A 15698-nucleotide genomic window follows, 5' to 3' on the forward strand; every position below is an offset into this window, starting at 1 on the left:
TTAGTACATCTATTTCTCATCATGGAAATAACTTTTTAGGTCATGCGGTGGATCCTAATTTTACAACAATCTATAGTAATGTGTAAACAGTGCATTTGCTTATTGACTTTTAAAATCTATTGTTTTCTGAGAATTTTCGGTTCATCGGTTCTTAGATAGCCACATAAAACATGTATTAGGCAGTTACTTTTTGTAAGTTTTTATGTCTTTCAGGCACATGATACGAGAATATAAAATTAATTATTGATTGTGGTACAGATTCAGCACATCACTGTGGATTGTCAGTCAGCCCCAAAAAAGAGAAAAGTCATATTAACCAACTCCAGGCAATCCCAGTTTGCTGCATATATTGTGAATGCAAGCAGGCTACATCATGCTAGTAACAAGATACCTTATTCAGCAGAACAGTAAAAGAGTTCAATAAAGTTTATTTAATTCGGAGCTCTCTTACAGTGCTTAGTAGTAACTTAGTTCTTGACCTGAATTATAACAGGTTTGTGATTTTGCAAAATAATCCTTATATACTAATTTCCTTGTTTGTTTAAAAGCCTTCTTGATTTATGCTTCAAGAGTTCTCTGATGCCCTTGACAAAGGTATTATTTACAACTTTATACCAAGACAAGTAGCTAGTTGTTGCTTTTAAACTCGGTTGGAAGCAGCTCTACGGTATTACTAACTGGACCCCAGAGTTTCCATTGACATGTACCTGGGAGGTAGCTGGTCCTGGCCGAGTGTCTTCAGCCTGGTAGACACTCCGCAAATATTTATTTCAAGATGTTTACGCCCTTGTTTTGTCTCTGGCATCATCTCTTTTAGGCCTCCGTGTACGGTGCGATGATTTTCGGAGTGTGTGTGGGCTTTCCTCTTTACCCCCTCTTCTGGGATCTGGGGTTTAGTTCTGGGGTTTAGCCCTAGCTCCTCACCACTACATTTTGTTTTCTTTTTTGGTATTTGGCCTGCCTATGCTAACTCTTAAAATCAGCAAACGGTTGTTAAAGAAATAGCTATTTGGAGGTATTATGCAATTTTGTAATATTTTTTCTTATGGTATTCCTGAGGAGTCTCGAATACTATTATTCTTAAAACCTCACATGTTCTCCTGATTTAGGACAGGGGATATACATGATTAGTTTTGTTTGTGTTTGGGTCAAGAGGGCGAGGAGGGTGGTAATTGGAAAATATAACAGCAGCTATGCGTGTTTACATAGCTCAAATGTTGACTGCCAGGGAAGGCAAAACTCTGAAACCATTTTGAAAATTATTATTATTTTTTAGCAACAAGTTAGAAGAGCAGTGAAAGCATGCCCTTGGAATTATTGTCCTTCCTCTTCTTACATTCCGTCCTAGTCTGCTAAAATTTTTTTTTAGTCTATGTGCTTTATACATTTGGATACCAGTTAACTGTTTATATCATTTAAAAACTTGCTTATGCCTTAAACAGGTGAATTTTTTGGTATGTAAAGTATACCTCAATAACATTATTATTTAAAAACCCCAAAATTTAACTAGAAGCATCTTTAGTGATATTGGGAAGCGGCTTTATATTAACGTTAGAAGGCGAAGAAGAAATGGTAGTTAATTTATTTATATAAACTTCTACGTGATATAGTTTTTAAGAATATACTTACCTATCTTATTTTTGGTTTGATTGAACTTAGGAGAACTTTCTATTTAACTCATAAATGTATATCTTAATGGAGTGAGGAAGGCAAATGTAAGAAATACTGACTAAAACACTTAAATCTTATTTTTAGCATCAGAATGCTGTTCAGAGTAATGAACCAGAAGTATGCAAATACTCTACTTCATGCCCAACTCCCGCGGCCTGGTCTACTATTAGAAAACTGAGCTCTAGCTGGTGAGGAAACGCGCTAGGAAATTCTGCTACTTTGACTTCTCCGTAAAGTGCGCAAGTTGATATTAAGGACTTCACATTTTCACATATTCCATTTATCATTACAGAAAGCTGCATTCCTGCACAAGTTGTGGCTGCCATTGATGTAAACACTGTCGCTAATGAAGTGTACAAGTACAATTTTCCTCACACTCAGCTACTGGCCAAGACAATTGAAGTGAGTAATCATGCTTATTGTTTTGATAAGTACATGGCAAGGAAAATTGAAAACCTCTCTATGATGCTGATTTCCGGTGTCTTAATTGGAGAATATGTTATATAAATGAAAAGTTTAGGAGAAGGGCATCAACATTTTATTTTCTGTCAGAAGATGGCATGCTCTGTTTTGCCTTTATTTATTTTTAATTTTCATTTTGAGAGAGTGAGAGCGGGAGGGATCAGTGTTTTGGTCTCTAAGGGTTTGAAATGTAAGAATATGTTTGACCCTTAAATGCATGGCTCTCTAATGGCATTAAACTGTGGTTAATTCTTTCAAGCAATCATCACATACCATATATATAATATATATGTGATATATAGTCATTGACTGTTACTTATTGAATGCTTCTTATTTTAGCAAGCCTGTCAAAATTAAGGTTAAAAGTACATGTGATGAACCAGCAGAGGTATTTAACACTGCTGTACGTTGTTATTTTAAAAATAATATGAAATTGTTTTTTCTATCATTTTTTTTGTTGTGAAAACTTTTACAGTGGATATGAAGCCATAATCTATACACAATAAACTGCACTCATTTAAGGTGTGTAGTTTGCGTTTTAACCAATACGTACAAGTGTGTAACCGCCACAACCCAGACTGAGAGCATCCGTCCCCTAGAGTGTGACTTAGTGCCCCAGCCCTGGGCAACTACTGATCTTTCTGTCATTACAGATTACATTTTCTGTGTCTAATATATCGCAAATAGCATCATGAGGGTAATTGTTTTGGTGTAACTTTTCTGTTTAACATAATGCTTTTTGATCTCACCCGTGTTGCTGTGAATATCAGTAGTCTGCCCTTTGTTATTTTTGTTGAGTAATATTCTGTACAGTGGAATATTTTACACTACAATGCGTATATCCATTTGCGTGACGTTAGACATTTAGGTTGTTTCCAGTTGTTGACTATTACAAAAAAGTTGCTATACAGATTCATGTATAAGTTTTTCCATGAACCTTTGTTTTCATTTCTTTTGGATGAATATCCAGAACTGGAATTGCTGGGTCACATAGTAGGCTCTTTAATTTTATGAGAAAATGCTAACTGTTTCCCATAGTGTTTGTACCATCTTACGGTCTCATAATCTATGTAGGTATTTCAATTGTTTCCCATCCTTACAGTTCTTGATATTGTCATTTTTTAATGTTTATTTACTTTTGAGAGAGAGAGAGAGAGAGAGAGAGAGAGAGAGTACGGGGAGGGGCAGAGAGAGAGAGAGGCGCAGAATCTGAAGTAGGATCCAGGCTCTGAGCTGTCAGCATAGAGCCTGATGCGGGGCTTGAACTCATGAACTGTAAGATCATGACCTGAGCTGAAGTCGGACACTTTAACTGACTGGGCCACCCAGGTATCCCTCTGATACTGTCAGCTTTAAAATTTTAGCCATTCTAGTGAGCGTTTAGTGGTATTGTGATTCTTTTGTGTGTGATGATTCTAATTTGCATTTCCCTGATGGCTAGTTATGTTGAGCATCATTTCATGTACTTCTTGGCTATTTCTGTATTTTCTTCTGTGATGAAATTTCTTGCCCAATTTTTATTGCTTGGTGTATTTGTAAGATCACCATTTAGTTGAAAGTCTTATTAAATTTTCTGGATTCAAGTTGTTTGTCAGAAATGTATGTAACCAAGATTCCCTCTAGTTCTGTAATTTGTCTTTTCATTCCCTTAACCGTGTTCATCAAATTGCACAAGTAATTTACCCATTTTTGTTTTTTTGGTCACGTTTTTATGTGTTCTAAAAAAATCTTTGTTTACCCTATTTTTCCCTCTGCCAGAAAATTTATCGTTTTGTCTTTTCTACTTAGGTTTATGACTCATTTAAAGTTACTTTTTGTGTGTAATTTGAAGTAGCAGTGATTTATTTTTTTTCCAAGTGCATATAACATTGTCCTGGCACCATTTCTGAAATGATTATCTTTTCCTCAATTTTCCTGACATCTGTATTAAAAAGTAGGTCATAAATGTGTGAGTCTATTTCCAGACTCTCCTCAGTAGTATCTGTATGTTTTTCCTTATACCAATAGCACATTCTTTTGATTATTATAGCTTTATAATATGTATTGAATTCAGGTAGTGTAAGTTTTCGAATTTCTGTTTCTCTTTTTCAAGATTATTTTGGCTACATTGTTATTTACATTTCTGTGTAAAGTTCAGAAACACTCTGCCAATTTCTAAAAAAAAAAGATATTTTTATTGGAATTGCACTGATTGATTTTAGAAAAACTGATATCTTAATAAAATTGAGTCTTCTAGTCCATGAATATGGTATCTCTCTTCATTTATTTAGGTATTCTTTAATTTAAAAATTTTTTAATGTTTTATTTATTTCTGAAAGAGACAGAGACAGAGACAGCATGAGCAGGGGAGGGTCAGAGAGAGGGGGAGATACAGAATCTGAAACAGGCTCCGGGCTCTGAGCTGGCTTTCAGCACAGAGTCTGATACGGGGCTCGAACCCACTAACCGTGAGATCATGACCTGAGCCAAAGTTGGACGCTTAACCGACTGAGCCACCCAGGCGCCCCAGGTATTCTTTAATTTATACCAGCAATATTTTATAATGTTTAGTGTACAAGTCTTGCACATGTTAGTTAATTAATTCCTAAATACTTATGGGTTTTGATGCTATTTGATGGTATTTGTTAAAAAAATTAGCATATAAGAATATACGTATTTGTGTTTATTGACCTTGATCTTGTATCTTGTGACTTTGTTTTATTAATTTATTCTGATATCTTTGCTTTTTTAGAATTTTTCTACATACACAAAAATATTATCTGAGAATGAAGAGTTTTACTTTCTCCTCCAATCAGTGTTACTTTTTTCTTGTCTTACTGCATTGTCTAGGACCTTCTGTACAGTACTGATTAAATAGGATTACATTGGGTATCCTTGTCTTCTTCTAGATTCTAGGGGCAGAAGTTTCAGTCATTTACCATTTAATATGATGTTAGTTGTAGATTTTTTTAGATGCATTTTATTAAGTTGAAGAGGTTTCTTTATAAATTGTTAATATTTTGTTAGATATTTTTATATTTTCATCAGTGTTTTAATATGGTTTTGGTATTAGGGTCATACTTGCCTTATACTTTTTGGAAGAGTTTGAAAAACAAGAATTAGTTCCTCTATAAATGTCTGATAGAATTTAGTTAATGAAGCTACCTGGGCCTAGAATTTTTTTTTTGTGGGAAGGTTTTAAAATATGAATTTAATTTCTGTAATTGCTGTAATACTAGTAAAGCTTTCTGGGGTTTTTTTTTGTTGTTGTTTAGTTTTAGAAATTTGTGATCTTTGAAGAAATTATCCTTTTTATCTAATTTGTCAGAAAATTGGCTTGACATTTTTTATATTTCCTTATATCCTTTTTCTACATGTGAAGTCTATAGTGATGTGCCATATGTCATTCCTAATGTTAGTTATTTGTATCTTTACTTGTTTTTCCCCTCTGTTCGTGCAGCTGGAGGTTTGCCAGTTTTATTATCTTTTCAAGTAACCAGCTTTGGATGCAATTGATTTTATTATTCATTTGTTTACTATTTCACTAATTTCTGTTCATTTTATTTTTCTTTCTACTTACTTTGCATTTAAATTTTTAATACTTCTTACAGCGGACTTTTGATGGCTGACTTGAGATTGTTTTCCTTTTGTCATATAAACAGTTAGTGCTGTAAATTTTCCTAAGTTTTGACTACATTTCACAAATTGTCATATGTCATGTGTTCATTTTCATCAGGTTCAAAATATTTTCCAGTTTCCCTTCTGATTTCTGTTTAAATCTCCAAATATTCATGATATTTTCCAGATAGCTCTCTGTTATTGATTTCTCATTTCTGTTTTATTTTGGTCATACTGTGTATGATTTCAGTTATTTTACATTTGTTGTGACTTGTGTCATGAGCCAGAATTCATTTTGTCTAGTGAATGCTCTATACACTATTGAAAAGAATATATTCTTTTTTTGTTGTTGTTGGGTGGAATGCTCTGTAAATGTCAATTAGGTCATGTTGGTTGTTAGTGTTCAATTTTTTTTGTATTTTTACTGATTTTTTCTGTCAGTTTCTATCATAACTCTGACTACAGTCATGTATGTGTCTCTTCTTTTAGTGTTGTCAAGAGTACATACTTTATGATTTTTTGATTGACCCCTTTATCATTATGAAATGTTCCTTTTTAACCCTAGGAAGTATTTCTTGTTTTGAAGTCTACTTCTCCTGATATTAATACAGCCACCTCTACTTCCTTATGATTAATGTTTGCATGTTTATGTTTTTACATCCTTTAAATTTTATCCTACTCATTATCTTTGTATTTAAATTAGATTTACTGTAAACAGTATATAGCTGAATCTTGCTTTTTCCTTCAGTCTAACAGCCTCTACCTTTTAATTGGACTGTTTTGTTGACATTAAATCTTGTTATTAATATTTCTTATTTAATTCTACTACCTTGTTGTTTGTTTTCTATTTTTCCAGTCTGTTTTTTGTTCGTTTTTCCCTCTTGTCTGCCTTCAAAATATTTTGAACTATTTTAATATTTCATTATTCTCCACTAATGGCTTATTAGGGATATCTTATTATTTATATCTTTTATTTTCTTAGTGGCTACTCTAGGGTTTATAGTATGCATCTTTAACTTATGGGAGACCACCTTCCAATAACATTATAGCACTTCATAAATTAATTACGACAGTATATACATCCATTTTACTCTCCTGTATGTTTTGCTATTATTGTCATGCATTTTACTGCTATTTTTATTAAAACCTGAAATATGTTGTTAGTGTTTTTGGATTAAGTACTTAAATATTTATTAATGAGTTTTAAAAGACCTGAAGTGTTTTATATTTATTTACATATCATCTGATGTTTTTAACACTCTTGATTTTTTTTTTAAATCAAAGTTTGCATGTGGTATACTTTTCTTTCCTCCTGAAAAACCTCCTTTAGCATTTCCTGTCATGAACATTTGGCAGGTGACACATTTCTCGGTTCTTTGTGAGTTCAAAAGTATTCTATTTTGCCTTTATTATGAAATATAATTTTCATTGAATACTTGTTTGCATTCATCTTTGAAAGATGTGCTCCTAAGTTCATATTTTTCATGAATTAAAACATTTTTCCAGCACTTTCCATTGTTACCTGGTTTGCTTAATTTCTGATTAGAAGTCTAATAATTATTATTTTCATTTCTCTTAATACATTATATCTTTCTCTGGCTACAGTTAACATTTGGTCCTTATCACTTATTTTCAGGAATGTTATTTGATATGTTTCCATAAGTTTTTCTTTATCATTCTGCTCGGGCCTCGTGCTTTCCTTGTTTATGGTTTTCATCAAATTTGGGAAGTTTTTGGCCATTATTCAAATATTTTCTCTGTTCTCTATTTTCACTCTACCTCAGATTAGGTATGTATTAGATCATTTCATGTTGTCCTGCTGGTCATAGAAGGTATTCATTTTTACTCTCCTTTTCTCTATATGCTTCATTTGGGAACACGCTATATTGTTATGTCTTCAAGTTATTTTTTTCAGCATGTAACTTTTTGTTTCAGTGCTTTTCATCTTTAGAAATTTCAGTTAATTTTCTTATGAGTTCAGTTTGTCTCCTCATGATTATGTTTTCTTTAGGCCTTTGAAAAAATTGATGATATTTATGACTTTTTAAAATCTTTGCTAATTCCATCATCTCTCTCATTACTGGGTGTCTTTCTATTGATGGATTTCCCCACCCCCATCCACTACCACCTCCTGCCCCTGACCCCCTTCCCGGTTATGGGTCACATTATCTTGTTTCTTAGCATTCTCGTAATTTTTTATTAGGAGCCTGGCATTGTAAGTTTCACACATTGTTGAGTGCTAGAGTCTGTTGTAACCCTTTAAGGAATGTTGGGTTTTGTTCTCACAGGCAGTTATTTGAGGATCAGTTTGATTCTCCCAGGGTATGTTTTTAAGCACTTTTTAAAGTGGGTCTTGAGGGGTGCCTGGGTGGCTCAGTCAGTTGGGAAGCTGACTTTGGCTCAGGTCATGATCTCATGGTTCATGGGTTCAAGTCCCACGTCGGGCTCTGTCTTGACAGCTAGCTCAGAGCCTGGAGCCTGTTTCGGGCTCTGTGTCGCCTTCTCTTTCCAACCCTCCCCTTCTCATGCTGTCTCTCTCTTTCAAATATAAATAAAACATTAAAAAAATAATTTAAAATGGGTCTTGAATAGCTTTTAAAAATTGCAAATCGAAACCACAGTCAGATATCACCTTACAGCTGTTAGAATGGCTAGTATCAAAAACATGAGAAATAATAAGTGTTGGTGAGGATGTGGAGAAAAGTGAACCCTCATTGAATCACCATGTTGTATGTCTGAAACTAATATAACACCATATACCAACTACACTTCAGTAATAATAATAATAATAAAATACCCCATGTATTCAACTAGGTCTTATTACTCTGAGTGTCCTAGTTGTTTTGCTTATAGTTCCCCAGTAATTGCTCTTTTCTCAGCAGTTGTTCTTTGCCCTCCCTCATGGCATTTCACCTAATGCATTCATAGATTGACATCCAACGAGACAGTCAAAGTGAATAATGCTAGGCAGATTTCTGCATCTCTTTCTCGGTGTAGCTTTCTGCTTCCTAGCACTCTGCGCTGTTGTTGTGCTAATTATATTTCAGTACCACTTTAATAGATGGTAATAAATCATATTATTTGCATATGGTATAGGAAGGCTAGGAAGGGGGAAGAATGGAGGTAGGTATGTACCTGCAGCTCACTGTCTGTAAGGTCTGTAAGTCTACCTGTGAGAAAAAAGCCTGCCTTCCTCTGGCTTTCATTTCTTCTTTGGTGTTCCTTATAGCCCTGTTTCGTTCTGATGTGAGAGAGCGTTGTCACATCTAGGTCAAATGTATAGGAGCTATGCTGAGAGTCATGGTTTAAAAGGGGCTAGAAATTTAATGGAAAACTTAGGAGTGATGAGAGGCTCTAGGAATTTTTCAGTTTTATAAAACAATATCTATTGATCATTTGAACATTTACTGCATGCAAGATATTGAGCCCTTGGAGGGAACACAAATCTGAAGAAGATACAGTCTTTGCCTTCAAGAATTTATCAATCAGTGCAGAAGTTGCACTTGTAAATGGTTTTCTTTGGGTTTTCTGATCAAAGGTAGCATTAAAAAGATATTTCTATTATGAAACTCTATTCCTTTTCCTAATAGAAATAAGAAAAGAAGGGGTCAGAGGGAATGAAAAGCCATTATTAATGAAGATAGAAATTAGACATAGGCCAAAACAAGAAAGAAAACTATGAAGAATAGTGTCAAATGGCGTGGAAATGAGACAGAACTAAATGAGGATGGCAAAATTGCAGGCGAACCCCTACATGTCTTGTGCAGAATCAAGAAGGAAGGAATGGCAAGGGAGAAGACCAAATGCACCAGCACCTGTTTGTTCTAAATCAGAAGAGACATTTGAAAAATCCAGATCACTGGCTGAAAGTGCCGTTGCAACCTCGGTAGACTTTCTGCTTGCCCTGAATGCCAGATGGTTGATTATGGACAGGGCAAGCTCTTAGGTCAAAGGCCACTGCAGCTCCTTCCTGGAAACAGTGTGGCAACAATGTAACTGTTTCACCTTATTTTCCAGCAGACCCCTCCATTCATGTGGCCTCTGTTAAATAATGAATAGGGGCACCTGTGTAGCTCAGACAATTGAGCATCCAACTCTTGGTTTTGGCTCAGGTTATGGTCTCATAATCCTGAGTTGAGCCCTGCCTAGGGCTCTGCTCTGGGTGTTGAGCCTGCTAAAGATTCTCTCTTGCCCTCTGCCCCCCTCCACCCTCAAAAAAAAAAAAAAAAAAAAAAAAANAAGTCGGACACTTAACCGACTAAGCCACCCAGGCGCCCCTAATATAGTAATTTTAAAATAAGGTAAGAAATGTAAACAAAAAGCAGAATATACAACAGAAATTACATTAAGAAGCAGAAGAAAATTTCAAACATACATGCCTCTATGAGCTTTAAGCATTAAATAACACATCTTCAAAACAAGAACTTGGGGCACCTGGGTGGCTCAGTCACTTAAGCAACTGACTCTGGATTTTGGCTCAGGTCATGATCTGACAGTTGTGGGATTGAGCCTTTACACTGTCAGTGCAGAGCCTGCTTGGGATTCTCTCCCTCTCTCTCTCTGCTCCTCCCCTGCTCGCATGTGCTCTCTCTCTCTCTCTCAAAATAAATAATAAACTTGGAAAAAAAACCCTCCAAGAATTCAATTAAATGTATTTAATTGAACAGCTCAAAAAGCAATAAGACAACAATTGTGCTGGAAGAGTTATCAGTGGTCTGGGGAAAAAAAGAGGAGAAAAATAAAACCGTTATAAAAATGAAAGTCATGTCAGAGGAGCAAAAAGTGAAGTGTATAGGGCTGCAAACAGAATCATGAAGGAGAGAGCTTGAGAAAAATAAAAATAAAGCAAATTAAAATGGAAAAGAAATATAGGTCAGAATGTTGCAAAAGTAATGATAACCACTGAAGACAAAAGTGATCTATGATAAAAATAATGAGAACCTCTGGAGAAGACAGTGAAACAAATAGACCAAAAATATTAACAGAAATAGAGGGGAAAATTCCCAAAATAAAATCTACCACAATTCATGATGGCTCATAATACCTGTGAGCCATTATTGGGGAAAAAAATAACTCAGTCACTTAATCTAACTAAGCAAGAGATGAATCCAAGAGAACTCCAGAATAAAGCTACCATGTTAGGAAAGAAATTATGGTCAGAAAACAGATGTATGCTCTGTGACCACAGATCATACAGATCATATCAAAATCTTTGCACCTTAGAAATAATAATGTGATCAAAGTAGGAAAGGGAGACTCAAAAAATGTCTATTTGAAAGTTAGATGAAGCTGTGCATCTTTAGGATATTAGTTGATGTTATTGTCAGGAGCTTCGTTGGGCTGGGAAAGACAGCTGAGCTCTCAGGTCAGAGTAGTTGATTAAAACAGCAAGACAAAAATGAAGGAGCAAAGCCTTTTTCACTTACTGTGGTGGTACAAGCAAGTCTGTGCAGTAAGAGGAACCCCCAGGGTCCCCGCTTCATTTCCCCCTGCAACACCACACGGAGGAAGAGCCTGCCTTGACAGTACAGGCATGGGGGTCAGCTCACTGTCCAGGGAGCCCCTGGCCTTGTGGAAATTGTAAGAGGGGAGGGCTAGGAATGCAAAGTGCTAAGTACCATTCGGAGTGGGGAGAAGAGTCTTCAAGGTTTTCACAACCTTCTCCCATAAGGAGGCGTTGGCAGAGCCGCGGGAAGAGACCTGGACGTGCAGATCTATGAAGGATGCGCTGGCCGGGTGCCTGAATCCTTGACTGCGACAGCTCGCAGAGCCTGCCATGTGCTGGCCGTGTTCCAGGTCCAGAGCGGGAAGGGCAGCCTTCGAAACTGCCCACAGTCAGGCCTGAAAAATCGCAGGGAGGCTTAGAACCAGGAGCAGGACTCCTCGGTTACAAAGACAGCTAGTAATAACCCTGCAGCCTGTAATTTACCTAGGTAGAAAATGAGGAATTTCTAGGCACTACTATCTAAACTTCACATGAGCAGAAACCTTGTCCGGTTTGTTCATTGCTGTCACAGACTCAGCACAGTGCCTGGCAGAGAGTAGATACTCCGAAGTATTGGTGAATTACTTTCTGAACGTTGTTGAATGAGCAACATATTGGGTTAAAAACATGGACAAATACCAGGCAAATGGAAACAAAGGTTAACAGTTTCAGAAGTGATATTAGTTAGAATGATTTCAAGGCAAGAACATTTAAGAGTCATAGAAAGTTACGTTATAATGATGATCAGTACAGTCCTCAAGAGAGATTGTCTTATTTATGCACAAAATAACATGAGAGTTCACAGAACAGGAAATGGTAGGAAATATCCACTCTGGTTTTATTGGATGCCTACCATATGCCACAAACAGGAAAATCATTGTCTTATGAATATAAACTCCCAGTAATTCTAAGTAAAATATGACCAAATAGATCAGAAGCACATTAAAATAATAGCATAACCAAAATGGATTTTGTTTGGGGGAGTATAATAGTAGTTTAGTACTTAGGAATTCTATTAATATTATTCAACATGCTAATAATTAGAAACAGCGAAACTAAGTATTAGAAAATATTTGACCAAATGCAGGGTTTTCTGCATTTGGATTTTTAATCTCTCTTAATAAAATTAGGACATATGTGTACTACATACATGTATGTCATTTGGTGGCTTTACATGTATATGTGCATGTTTATATTTCTGTTTAAACACATACACACACATATATCTCCAAATCCAGTAACATGTTACATGGTAAAACTTTAAAAGCATTCTCACTAAAACAATGAATCAAAAAAGGATGTGTCCACCTTTGACAGTGTTATTTAGTATTGTTGGAGATGTTAGGTAGTATACTCATTAGGAAATAGCATATAAATATTAAGGAGGATTCTAAAGAATAATTGTATAGGCCTGGAAAACAAAAAAATATAGTATGCTAAAAATAGTATGAGGAACAATTAGGTCATTTAATAAGGAGTCTTTAAAAAGTATGATAACCAGTAGCTAATTATATATACAAAAAAAGACATGTTAGAAAATATAATGGAAGAGAGTTCTTATTTATAGTAGCAACAAGATACATAAACACTGAGAAATAAACTTAAGAAATCTGCATGACCCACACGGGACTAAAAGATTTGAAAAATGGATGTATGACTGAATATTATACAAATTTCAGGTCTCTTTAGATTAACTATATAAATTTACTAAAAAGAGTCAAAAGTTTTCTAACCTACCAAGTTTTTCCTAAAGTATAAATGAAAATTAATTAAAAGAATAGCAAGGAGACTTTCTGCAAAAAGAAGCAATGAAGCCAGTAGTGGAACTATTAAACTGCTCATTGATGGGTGATAAAGTGTTACGACGCCGAGTTCACCTAGCATTCTCTGAAAGCAAAGGTATTTTCATAACTTGCATGGCCAGCTTACATAAAAATAATAGGTTTCCATCAGCTTTCAGACATCAAATTATTAAAGATTATTGTGTATCTCCATAACTACTTTCTTGAATTTCAACACATTTAATGACCTAGAATGTCAGGTTAAATAGAGTTGTAAATGGCCTAATTGAGTAATTATTTCTTGCATATTGCCCTATCATTTGATTTTTAAAAATCACTATTTTGAAGGATGCTTTAAGATTGTAATTTTTTATGCCAAGCTGTATTGGAGGCAGAAACTATGGGCACCTGGGTGGCTCAGTCAGTTAAGTGTCCATCTTTGGCTCAGGTCACGATCTCATGGTTTGTGGGTTCAAACCTGACATTGGGCTTTGTGCTGACAGCTCAGAGCCTGGAGCCTGCTTCAGATTCTATGTCTCCCTCTCTCTCTGCCCTTCCCCAACTCATGCTCTGTCTCTCTGTCTCTCTNNAACCGACTAAGCCACCCAGGCGCCCCCATTAAAATTTTTTTAAATGACTAATGGAGTAATTATTTCTTGCACATTGCCCTATCATTTGATTTTTAAAAATCACTATTTTGAAGAATCCTTTAAAATTGTAATTTTTTTAATGCCAGGCTGTATGGGAGGCAGTAACTCTGTTTACTTCCTTTAGATTTTAGACATAGGATGCTCCTGATGTAAAAGATAGGTGTTTTGTTTTTACTTTAGTTTAGGAATTTAGCTTTAATCCATCTACATTTAGCTATGAAAATAGTAATTTGCTTATCACAATAGCCTTGTGCCGACAGGCTTTCTAATGTGAGTATGATGTGCTAATTGCACTGCTGCGCCCCGTATATTCAGACAGACTGGTCAGTGTCTGATTTACAGGTTGTTTTCCCTAGAACTCACGGTTTCAGAGATTCTTCAAGAACTTTTCCATATTTAATTTTGATTTTATTTTACACATATACCTTAGACAACTTAAAAGCCTATGATTTAAAAATGATAGACACATACATTCAAACTTTAATACGATAGACATCTGATGGGTTCCTCAGGTTAATTCACTTTTTACAGAACTTGGAATATAGCTTGTCCTGCCTTATTCATGTAATTGAACTTCTTACAAATGTGTCATGATTAGGAAAGTTGTGCTTCTAGGCTTGTTGCTTGTTTCTGGCTAAGCATGTACACCGAGAGGGCTTCATGAGAATTGGAAAGCCCATGACTTATCTCTCTCCACAGTAGACCCCCTTATCCATGGGGGGTGCATTCCGGGACCCCCAGCGGATGCCTGAAACATCAGATAATACCGAAGCCAGTATATATACTGTATTTATTCCTATACATACATACATACATACCTATGATAAAGAGAATTTATAAGCTAGGCACAGTAAGAGATTAATAACAGCAATAACTAATGATAAAATAGAGCAATTATACCAATATGGTAATAAAAGTTATGTGAATGTAGCCTCTCAAAATATTATATTGTACTCCCCCTTCTTGTGATGATGTGAGATGACAGAACGCCTACGTGGTATGAGTGATGCAGGCATTGTGGCATCAGAGTTAGGCTACTGCTGATCTGACCCTATGTCAGAAGGAGGACCTGATGGTCTAGAGTTGACTAAAACCAGAAAGTGAAATGAGGGATGAGGGAGGTGGGCTACTCTACTGTATTTATCTTCTGATATATGAAATAGAATCAACATGGCATGTTTTCCAACTACTTAGCCCAATAGGGATTATTTTGATTAATCTTTTTTTTTAAAAAAAATATTTTTATTTATTTCTAGGAGAGAGAGAGAGAGACAGTGTGAGCAGGGGAGGGTCAGAGAGAGAGGGAGTCACAGACTGAAAGAGGCTCCTGTCTCCGAGCTGGCAGTCAGCACAGAGCCTGACGCGGGGCTCGAACCCACGAACCGCGAGATCATGACCTAAGCGAAAGTCGGACGCTTAACTGACTAAGCCACCCAGGCGCCCCTATTTTGATTAATCTTATCTGTAATATTTTAAAATATTTTTTGACTACACACAACTGTAAAACAACATACTAATTGTGAATATCTGAAAATGGGACCTTTTTTTGTCTCATGATATTTTAACAGAAACGTGCTCGGAAAGGCTGGGGAGTGGTCAGTGTATCACATTTCCTAAATAAAAAATATTATTGAGAGAGAGGTGTGGAGCATTTTTTTAGACACCATGCTAAAGATTCATTAGTTATACAATGAAGTTCTCCCTGTTTGGCTCCAGAAAACGCAGCAGTGTTAGGCTTTAGGTGTCACAGGGGTGTGAAACGCTTAGGGTTCAAGGAACAGTCCAGCTCAGCTTTGGCCGGCTCTGAGACTTCGGGGCAGTTACTCAGCTTTTCCTAGCTTCGGTTCACTTCGCCAGCTTCCTTCATAAGATTGCTTTCGACAGTTAGCTTAACTCAAGTTGATTTGAAAAGTGTTAAGTGTTATATATTTAAACTTTTAAGTGTTTTAAATAAAACTATTAACTGTTATAATTTCTGATATATTTAGTTCTAATTAGTTAGCATTTTTCCTTCTTCCCCATTCAGTGCATATTTTTACATATTTTTCCTCA

At 35.8% G+C, this 15698-nt stretch overlaps 1 protein-coding gene across 3 annotated transcripts in view; it reads left to right on the top strand.

Annotated features, from left to right (window-relative positions):
* TRDMT1 (tRNA aspartic acid methyltransferase 1) overlaps positions 1-15698 on the top strand; it is a 74280-nt gene that overhangs the window by 40286 nt on the left and 18296 nt on the right. For all 3 annotated transcript variants that reach the window (XM_077772410.1, XM_077772407.1, XM_077772408.1), the window contains exon 2: positions 1964-2073. Coding sequence is in view for 2 of the 3 variants with exons in the window: in XM_077772407.1 (XP_077628533.1) it covers positions 1964-2073 (110 nt within the window). In the remaining variant the exon portion in view is untranslated. The remainder of the gene's footprint in view (positions 1-1963; positions 2074-15698) is intronic.

This window comes from Crocuta crocuta, unplaced genomic scaffold (genome assembly GCF_008692635.1).
Source record: "Crocuta crocuta isolate KB4526 unplaced genomic scaffold, BGI_CrCroc_1.0 scaffold96, whole genome shotgun sequence".
NCBI lineage: Eukaryota > Metazoa > Chordata > Mammalia > Carnivora > Hyaenidae > Crocuta > Crocuta crocuta.